This window comes from Gavialis gangeticus, unplaced genomic scaffold (assembly GCF_001723915.1).
Source record: "Gavialis gangeticus isolate Ggan-Ray unplaced genomic scaffold, GavGan_comp1, whole genome shotgun sequence".
Lineage (NCBI taxonomy): Eukaryota > Metazoa > Chordata > Crocodylia > Gavialidae > Gavialis > Gavialis gangeticus.
In genome coordinates, this window is record NW_017729024.1 from 75,122,052 (window position 1) to 75,132,812 (window position 10,761).

Here is a 10,761-nt window from a genome sequence, read left to right on the forward strand (position 1 = left end):
TCACATGACCGCCGCGACTCCCTAATGGCCAATGAGGATGCGAGGAGAAAGGTGCCTACCTCTGATTGCGTAATCACCCGCGTGTCCCTATTGGCCAATGAAAGCCCAGAGGCAAGGACACGATGGGAGTATGTGCCCTCTCCCTGATCACGTGACCCCCGGTTCGGCTTCAGGGCCTCGCGGCCCACTTCCGTTTCCGCCCCGGAAGTGCAGGTTGGGGGGTGCTGCCGGCGGCTCCTCCGTTACTGCGGCCCGCGGCGGATCCCAGGCGCCGGTGCCGCTCCCCCGGCCCCGCCGCAATGCACGCGCGGCGCCCCGATGGCTTCGACGGGCTGAGCTATCGCGGTGGCGGGCGCGACGAGCCGGGAGCCGCCAGGTCCTTCAGCGCCTCCTCGGACCTGAGCCACTGGGTCAGCAGCCCCCCCGACATCCCGGGCAGCCGCAACCTGCACTGGGGGGACAAGACCCCGCAGGCCGGGCCCGGCGCAGCGCCCACCCCGCTCGGCCTCATCGAGGAGCCCTGCTTCGCGGGTGCCGGTTCCAGCGCGGGTAAGGCCGGGGGGCACCGCGGCCTGGCGCCTCCCCCCGGCGGGGCAGCGGGAGCCTGCCGCTGCGACCGCCCGCGGGAGGCCCCTCACGCAGCCGGCCGGGCTGGAGGAGGGAGGCGCGGGGCTTCCTTGGGCAGCCTCGAGGGCAGCTGGACAGCAGGGCGGGCGCACACCTTCAGGCATGACTTGAGGCTGCTCAGTCTCTGGGTTGCAGGCCGTGTCCAGCCTATGTGTTGTCATCTGGCCTCTGTCGCGGTTCCAGCGGGGAGTCGTGCTGCTGCCCTGCTTCCAAGTCTCTGGCCCCAAGGGGAGCCCCAAACCCTGGATGCTGCATCCAGGACCAAGTGCTGGCACAGGACAGGACAGGGCAGACGGAGCATTGGGCCTGCGGGGCCCGATCCTGGTGCTGGGATTTGGGTCTGGCTGCCAGCCACTGCTCCCTCCCAGCACATTGGGGCAGGGAGGGGGGGGAGGTGCTAGGCCTTGGGGCCAAATCTGGCCCCCAGATAGGCCCCGTGTCCCATGTGTGTATATATACATGTATAGCACAAGCTTGTGTGAACCCAAGTCTAGTTCGTCAGATTAGATGCTTTAGTCATGGACGATCCTACTTTTATCGGGGGCTGGACTGGATGACCTCATGTGGCTCCTTCCAGCCCTACTTCCCTATGTGGGTGAGAAGGACGATGCCAATAAATCAATAGGTTGGACTGCTACATCCAACTTGCTGTTTGGTGGCAGAGCAGCAATAAGTTTTCAGGAGGAATTCAAAAGCATTGGGGTTGATGTGCGATAGTCAGCCGTCTTAGCCTACATCATAGGCCACTTTAATTCTCAGTCTGCATCGTCTCTGGTCTCTCCTTTATTTCTGGATCCATTTAAAAACTTTTTCTTCCTAAGTTTCTTTAGCTGCTCAGTAAACTGTCTCTTCTCTAGCCAGCCCACTTTGGCTTTTGGGCATCCACCCTGTCTGATCTCACCCCCCATTCGTTTCTCTAATTACAGCTTTGGGAGAAGCGGTTGTTAATCTAATGTTCACATCTCCTCTGAAAACTTGCAATTTAGACAATATATTTTCTTTGCCCATTGTAAAACTGTCTTTTGTACCTAATATAGTTATGTCCATTATGTTTTGATAGTTCCTTTTTTAATATACTTACTTTCTAAAGTATTTTGTAATGCTAGTGCATTATGTAAAAAGGTTTCCCTTACACTTCTAATACATGCTAGTAGATGCCAATACAATAAATGCCAAGACTGTGTGTCCTCACTTAAGAGAGAGTGCCCATTATATACCTGCTTTGATTTGAAATCCATACTAATTTTATGTCTGCTTATATAAAAATACTGAAAATTGAACATTACACTAAAGAAAGCTTCACTTATTGTATGAGGACCACTCTTTAAGATAAAAGTTGGTCTGCAAGGTAAGAAAGAGAAGTAGATTTTATTTTTGTTTGATTTATAAGGGGAGGCCTGAAAAGCTGTGTGCACTTAATTCTTTTATTAAAAATGCCTGTTTGTATGCTTCAAATATATCTTCAAATAAATGCATTAAACTGATGTTCATAATCCACCACCTATCCTCAACAAGGTGCTATTGTCCAAAAATTGATCTTTGAGTGTACCCACTCCCAGTCTTAACCTTCTTAGAGCACATCCAAAAGCTGAGAAAATACATAGGTCTTTCAGCAGTTTTAAAGAGCATGAATAGGAACTTTTTTTTTAGTTTCTTGGTATCACATATATTAGTCATTGCCTTTCTAGAAAACTAGAATAAGTAGAGGGTTGATGCTGCACTATAAAAAGGCCTTTTAGACCCTCTTTGCCTCATAAAGAAGTAAAAAAAAAAAAAAAAAAAAAAAAAAAACCCAAATTTGGGCACCTGCCCCAGTCCCGCTCCCTCCCTCATCGTAGGGGCCTTGATCTGCCCTGCTTTCCTCACACTCCTTTCCTAATCCCTCCTCTTCCACCACAACAGCCTTACTAGCCAGACACTGCTCTTTAAGATACTGGGCTGCATATTGGAAATCGGATTGGTATCAGCTGATATTCCTCCTTAAAAATCAGCTATTGGTATTGGCCCCAAAAAATCTCTATCAGTGCACCCCTAATGGCATTGTGACCTAGACCCTCTGTTCCAATTTTTTTGTCTAGCAGTATTGTTCAAGGGAACAGACATCCCTGAAATAATCCTGATGAAACTGTGTGATATGCTGGGATCTTGGTTTTCTCTAATAAAAAAAAAATCACAAGTTCTGACAAAAAATTACAAATTCTCTGATTTAAAAACCCCAAAATCCATTGTTAAAATTAACCCCCCCCTGCAGCACCCCATAGCCTCTCAACCCCCTCCCAGTGCCTCCCCCAGCCCTGCTGGTGCTCCTCACTGCCCCCACAACAGCCCCCCTGCCCTACTCACCTCTTGTCCCACAGCCCCTGCCCCCCAACCCTGCCAAAGGGGGCAGCCAGGGTTATGGGGCCACGGACCCAAGTCTGCAGCTTCTTGCCCCCAACAGCAGGCAACTGCAGCAGAAGCAGCATGAAGCTGGCTCCCCAACTGCTGGCAGGGGGTGGGCTGGGGCCAGCTCCTGGCTCCCCCTGCAGCCCTGATGGTGCTCTCAGCCATGACCCGCAACCCCCCAGACCTGCCACAAGGGCCCTCAGCCCCCTGCAAGGCCCACTTACCACACAGGTTCCAGGAGTGAAGAGTGAGGCTGAGCTGGCTGACTGAGAGCCTAAGGCCTTCCCTTCCCCTCCAGGCAGGATTAGGGGTTTCCCGCTCTGTTTGCAAAAAGCCCTTGCAGGCTGGAGCTCAACTAGCGTGCAGAACTGTTTGCAAAAGCAGGGAATCCATGGGTTTCTCTGCTAAAAGGAGAAATCTGCATTTTCTCTGACAAAAAGGGGAAATCCATTGTTTTCTGTTTTTTCTGTGGGAAATGGAAAACTTGGATCCCTGGTGATGTGTCAAGGTACTTGTATCGTGAACAGGAAGGTGTGGATGGTTGCTTGAATGGCTTTATTTAAGACCTTGAGAAGTAGTTCATGCAAAGGTTTTGTTTTTTGCTTGCGTGTGTGGGTGCCTATTACCAAATTACATAAAATATTAGCGTTAAACACATGAAATCTCAATATGAAAACACTTGATTAATTAAATGATGTTCAACCTAAATCTTGTTTTCACATTCATCTTAGTATGAATTATTAGTTTGCAAATAACAATAAATAGTTCTTCCTTTATTCTACTGAATGTTTATGTCATCTAGGACTTCCTTTATTATTTGTTTGTTTATTATTGAATCATTTTTATTTGTGCTTTTAAAACAGTCTAATTTTGTAGATCTTTCAGCAAAGGCAGATGGTATCTGGATAGACAGAGCATGTTTGTTTACAAAAATCATAATTTTCAAAAATGCAACATATAAGAAAGAATAGCATCTCGTTTAGCTAAGCTTTGCTCTACTTTTGCTCTGTTTACTTGGTGAGCACTTCAGGATTGGAATTGTCTTCCTATGTTTATATAGTACCCAGCATATTATACTACTGTAATCAGAATAATTTTAGAAATGCAGTTTAATATGAATGATTCCGTTACTGTCCAGATGTGCCCAGATTTTATTTCAAATGTTTGTTCACCTTATGTTCTAGTAGGGATAACAGTTGACTGGAGGGTCTTTCTGTTATGTTTTTTTAATCTAATTTTTGGTGCTTTGTTTTTGTTTTATTCTTTAGAGTTATCATTGTTATACTAACTTTATTATCTGTTTTCCTTAAGTGAATTTAGTGTTTCTCTTTCAGTATGACTAATTCTATACACACTAATTTTTTGAAGTATGTACACAGTGTCATAGATGCTATGTTTTTCCTTTAGGACAGGCACATTTTCCCAGCCCAGGATCCAGAATAAGATATAATTCCCATAGATAAATCAACTCCATAAAAGCAGCAAGAAAATATTCAACATCCTACCTCTTGAAGAGGCATGCAGTTTTTGCCCTTAAGTAAACTGTGAAGTCAACCTCTTTGGTGGAGATGGGAAGACTGTGTAAGCACTAATGCCGATACAGAAGGATAGCATCTGCTTTTTATAGCTACAGAGAGTGTCTGTGGGAACATGGCTGCTTATAAAAGAGGGTTGGGGAAAGCTGTTTCTGCTTTGTGGAAGGCATATGTGGCTTTGTTCCTTGCACTCTTAAAATAGAGCATTTGCAGAAAACATTTGTTTTGATTTTAAACTAACATCTTCTGTCTATTCAAAGAGGAAGAGGTGGCTAGCCAGTGGCTCAGATACTGGTGGGAGGAGCACTGGCATTTTTCCTTGATCTTCCTATTGGCAAGAGCTGTTGAAGCAGAGTGAGGAACTACTGAATCAAGAAGAAAAAGCTGCCTTGCCTTGCATTACAAGTTGCAAGGGTAGAAAAAGTGCTTATTGCCATGCTTAAGAAATTTATGTTCAATTGCCACTGACTTTAATCAAGGAGATTGATAGCGATGGGTTTAGCTGGTGATAACACAGAACAGGCAATGAGAGACGTGACTCCTTTCCTGAACTGTTTTGTTCTCCCAGTGAACTTTCCAAAAAGGCTTCAGGATAAGGCACTTTCACAATGCTAGCTTATGAAGAGGTTAGCGAGTGAAGTAGAGTTGTTCCCGCCACTTCCTTCCAGAAAACTAGGGCTGCTTACAAAAGTGGCGGGGGGGTGGGGATGGCGCCTTACTTTCAGCTTGGTGCACCCCCATGCTGAGTGCAAGGCACACCCAAAAGAGGCATTGTGTTAGTTTGACCCATCTTGCCCAATGTCTGTATAGATCAGGGACTTCGGTAGGGCTTTTTGGTGCCTTTATCTAATAGCTGATTGAATCAATTCAGATAAAAGCACCAGAAGTCCCACTGAAGTGCCTGATCTATACAGACACTGGGGAGCCAGGTCAAACTAATGCATTTCCTCTTCCAGTAAAGCGCTGGGGCTTTTTTCCCTTCATGTCCATCAGTGGCCTACATCAGTGTTTCTCAGTACAGTGGTTGCAACCCAAAAGTGGGTCGCAAGAATATTTTAAAGGGTTGCGAACAAATTTTAAAAATGGATTCTCCTTTAAAGGAGAACTATTTGGAAAATGGTGACTTTTCCCTTTCAGGCTGGCAGAGTTCCATACCCCACACACCCTCCCCCTGCCCCACACCCTGTGGGGGGTAGAGCCTGGAGGTGGGGGAGGCAGCAGGTCCAGAGTGAAGGGCAGTGGGTCAGGGATGATCATCCATGTTTACAAACAGATCCTGGTACAAAAAAAGTTGAAAATCACTGACCTAGATACCTAGGTTTTGTTTTTCAGAGATGTCAAAAGTGCCCGTGGTTCCCATTGACACTTAGAATGCAGACCTTTATGACAGTTCAATGTCAGATAACATGTTTAAGAACTTAAGTATGGATTTAGAAACTGACCACTTTATTCAGGCACTTCAGCATGGATTGAAGAGTCTGCTTTTAAAAATCCAGATTTAAAGCATGACTTCAAGGAAAATTTAGTTCCACTGAGCTTCCAGCAAACTTCAGTTACATTGGATGTAACATTTAAAAATATATATTCGCCTCAGAATATTAAAATCAATCAAAATCATTTTATGATTAGATCTTTGAAGAAATAATCTAGTAAAATAAGCTTGGTTTTTTTGGACAAATCGTTCTGATGTACAGCTTGCCATAGTTTCAGACCTAAAACATTCTAACCTTTCATCACTCATAATATGAAAACCTGTCATCTAAATCAGAAATTTTCCATATTCTTTTTTAGTAGCTGAGTATACATGCAAAACCTAAGATGGAACATATTCTTATTTTGATCAACTAGGGATCAAAATCAAGCTTTTAAGGAAGAACCAGTGTGTCTTAACTATAAAGAGATTCACAGATCACAGGGCTGGAAGGGACCTCAGAAGACCATCGGGTCCAGTCCCCTGCGCCAAGCAGGAAAGGTAACTGTGGATCAGATGACTCCAGCAAGGTGACTGTCTAGCCTCTTCTTGAAGATTTCCAGAGTAGGTGATTGCACCACCTCTGGAGGGAGCTTATTCCACAGTCTGGACACCCTTACTGTGAAGAAGTATTTCCTAATGTTGAGCCTGAATTGATCTTCCAAGAGTTTGTGGCCCTAACTCCTGGTTTTCCCCTCAGGTGCCCTGGTGAACAGTTGCTCACCGAGCCCTTGATGTACTCCCCTAGTGTAGCAGTAAGCTGCTACCAGGTCCCCTCTCACCCTTCTTCCAAACTTATTATAAGTGATTATTAATTAAGAAGATTTTTGATTAAAAGAACCAAGCTAGTTTCTTGCTATTGTAGGGATTTCTGTTGTAATTAAATAGTTTTGCGTTTTCAATTGCTAAATGAATCTTTAAGCTGAGAGTATCATACCAAAGCTTCAAGTCTCTCATCTTTCATATGCTTAAAAAAAAAGACACCATCCATTTAGAGAAGCTACTGTCTGGGTGTCGTCCTACAGAATAAGGTTAAAAGGAACTTGGTGTTAATGAAAAAGGTCTGTCCTTTCGACATGTTAGAGATGAGCCCTAACTGAGTAGTTGTTGTTTAGTGGTGGTGGCCGAAGCTGTCTGATGTTTCTTGATATGCTTCAACCGTGACTCAAGGAGACTGCTAAGTATCAGTTTCATTCCCTGTACTTTTTGATTTCTGAATCTATCAAGGTTGCTCATTCATATGGTAGCTTAAAAGCTATCAGATGCTGTGTACTCCATTTAAGTATGTAGTCCCGGGACTGAAGATAGGCTGCACATTTGCTTGAAGTATGTATTTTATTGTGAAAGTGCTTAATGTGAAGAATGCTAATTGATTGCTGGTGAAGCTTTCACTATTTTTTTTTTTTTATATATTACTAAGGTCCCTAAGCTTAGTGTCTTGTGTCTCTAACAAAATGATCCTCAACCTTTTTTAGAGTAAGGGTACCATGACTTCTTTGAACATGGCAGTATCCCAGGTTGAGAAGCAGTGAACTACTGCAATGTGCTCCATGTGTTTCCTAAGGAAAAATGCTTTAGACAAGATGTTGGGGGGGAGAACTTGGTAGGAAAAATCTTGCCACATTGCCAGGGGGAGTTAGAATAATAAAATAATAGAAAATTAGGGTTGGAAGTGACCTCAGGAGGTCATCTAGTCCAAATACCTGCTCAAAGCAGGACCATCCCCAACTAGATCATCCCAGCCAAAGCTTTGTCTAGCCAGATATTAAACTTCCAAAGATGGAGATTCCACAACCTCTTTGTGTTACCTGTTCCAGTGTTTTACTACCTCCTAGTGAGAGAATTCTCCCTAATATCTAACCTAAACTTACCTTGCTGCAGCTTGAAACTGTTACACCTTGTTCTGTCATCTGCCACCACTAAGAACAGTCTAGCTCCATCAGGAAAGCTGCAATTAAATCCCCTCTCAGTCTTCTCTTCTCTAGACTAAATAAGCCCAGTTCCCTCAGACTCTCTTCAGAAGTCATGTGCCCCAGCCTCACCATTTTCATTGCCCTCTGCTGGGCTCTCTCCAATTTGTCCACATCCTTTCCATAGCAGGGTGCCCAAAACCTGACACAGTACTCCAGATGTGGCCTCTCCAGTGCTGAATAGAGGGGAAGAATCACTTCCCTTAACCTGCTGGCAACACGTACCAATGCAGCCCCGTATGTCATTGGCCTTCTTGGCAACAAGTGCACACTGATGCCTCATATTCAGCTTGTTGTTCACTATAACCCTAAGGTTCTTTTCTGCAGAGCTGCTGCCCAGCCAGTCAGCCCCCGGGATGTACTGGTGCATGGGATTGTTCTGTCCTAAATGCAGGACTTTGCTCCTGACTTTGGTGAATATTATAAGATTCCTTTTGGCCCAATCTTCCATTTGTCTAGGTCACTCTGAATCCTAACGCTGCCCTGCAGCATATCTACTACTCCTCCAGCTTGGTGTCATCTGCAGACTTGCTGAGGGTGTGCTCTGTGCCATCTTCCAGGTGGTGGATGAAGATATTGAACAAAATCAGCCCCAGGATCGACCCCTGGGGCACTCCACTTGATACTGACAACAAGCCATTGATTACTACCTTCCGAGCCCAATGCACCAGCCAGTTTTCTCTTCACCTTACAGTCCATTCATCTGGCCCATACTTGTTTCACTTGCCTGCGAGAAAGTTGTGGGAGACGGTATCAAAGCCTAGCTAAAAGCAAGGTACACCACATCCACTAGTCTCCCTGCATCCATAGCGCCAATCATCTCAGAGAAGAAAATCAGATTGGTCAGGCATGATTTGCCCTTGGTGAACCTATGCTGACTGTTCCTAATCACCTTCTCCTCCAGTTGCTTAGGAATGGATTCCTTGAGGGTCTGCTCCATGATTTTTCCAGGGACTGAGGCGAGACTGATTAGTCTGTAGTTCCCTGGATCCTTCTTTTTCCCTTTCTTAAATATGGGCACTGTGTTTGCCCTTTTCCAATCATCTGGGACCTCTCATAGCCATGAGTTTTCAAAGATGATGGCCAGTGGCTCTGCAATCACATCAGCCAAGTTCCTCAGCACCCTCAGGTGCATCACATCTGACCCCATGGACTTGTATATGTCCAGTTTTTTCTAAATAGACCCTAACCTGTTGTTTCACAATCAGTTGAACCTTGATTGATGAAAATACATCTTTGAATCACCCAGCCTTCTGACCAGGCTTCTGAGTTCTTAATGCTTTAGAACAGAGCAGCATTAGAGAGTTAAAACCAGACACTGCACAGTCTGCTACAGTGACTTTGACCAGATTTAATAAACCCCAAAACCCTATTGAATCTGGGATACTGTGTCTCTCGTTCTGCTGTTTAAACAATGAACTAATTGCATCTGTTTGGAGAGTTAATACAAAGTTATTTTAATGTCCTCTGATCAATGTCTGTTTGAATTTCCTTCAGTTCCAAACTGAACTCTTCTGCTTCTACGTACCTCAGTGGTTGTTAACCACCATGACCAAGTAAGAGTGCCCCATGTGCCTGCTGTACAGCCAGACCAGGTAGGGCTGCCGCACATGTGTTGTCCTGCTGTGGTAGGGCTCTCTGTTAAGCCTAAAACAGGCAGGGGAGCCAATTTGCTCTGCAGCCTTTCCTGGTCCAACCCTGCACAGCGTCTTCCACAGAGAGGGATAGGTGAAATTGTCCTGTGCGCCTCTTTCTGGGGGGAGCATAGGGTGGGCTGGAGTAGGAGAGGCTGTAGCACTTGACCAGCTCACCTGTCTGCTTTAGGGATATTAGGCAGCCCTAATGCAGGACAGGGCACACATACAGCAGCTGCTTGGGGCCCTTTTACCTAGCAGTGGCAGCACCCCAGCACAAAGGGTGGAGGGCACCCATAGTAATCTGGGGTGCTGTGGCACTCCAGAGAATGACTGCTTTAGCAGTACCATTGGAATTGACAAGGCCCAGTCAGTTCAGGGCTGTTCTAGATGCCTTGACATTGCTAGCACTGTGTTAAATGCAGTGACATTACAGAGAAGATTATAGGGCTGAAGGCTTCCTGTGCACATACAAGGTTTATTTGCTTAACTGATATTCATTACAATGTAAGCAGTTGACAACTTTTAGCAGCACTGTTGTTATGCAGTTGAGCAAACTGAGCACTTTTCCAGTTTGTGCACAAGTTTTGTATAGTGCAACGGGTTTTAGTTGTAATACATAATACAGCATCTTCTGTTAAGTAAACCAAGTTTACCCAAGTATTCTAACAATTTCCAGTCCCATTATCCATCCAGTCCCTCTTTCCTCTTATAGATAGTAAGGAAAGGTAGTATTTTACTTGAATTAAACTCAAGCAAACTTTTATGTAGCAAGCTTTTCATCTGCAAGTAATTCTGGGTGGACAGTTTTCATAGTTGGCAGGGTTGGAAGGGACCTGAGCAGATCATCAAGTCCGACCCCCTGCCATGGCAGGAAAGAGTACTGGGGTCAAACGACCCCAGCAAGGTGTACATCTAGCCTCCTCTTAAAGACCCCCAGGCTAGGAGCCAGCACCACTTCTCTTGGAAGTTGGTTCCAGACCCTAGCCGCCCTGACTGCGAAGTAGCGCCTCCTGATATCTAGCCTAAATCTACCCTCTGCCAGCTTGTGACCGTTATTTCTAGTCACTCCTGGTAGTGCTTGGGGGAACAGGGACTCCCCCAATGCCTGCTCGTCCCCTCTGACTAGTTTGTAAACA

The 10,761-nt window shown here is 45.4% G+C and overlaps 1 protein-coding gene across 2 annotated transcripts in view; it reads left to right on the forward strand.

Moving 5' to 3' along the window:
* The first annotated feature begins 74 nt into the window (after positions 1 to 74).
* Positions 75 to 10,761, forward strand: part of SLC25A46 (solute carrier family 25 member 46) — a 37,117-nt gene continuing 26,430 nt past the window's right edge. Inside the window, exon 1 of one of the 2 annotated variants that reach the window (XM_019517250.1) lies at positions 75 to 410. In XM_019517250.1, coding sequence (XP_019372795.1) covers positions 98 to 410 — 313 coding nt within the window. In that variant the 5' untranslated portion in view covers positions 75 to 97. Of the gene's footprint in view, positions 550 to 10,761 lie in introns of both variants that reach the window. The other variant, XM_019517251.1, reaches the window with a different exon arrangement.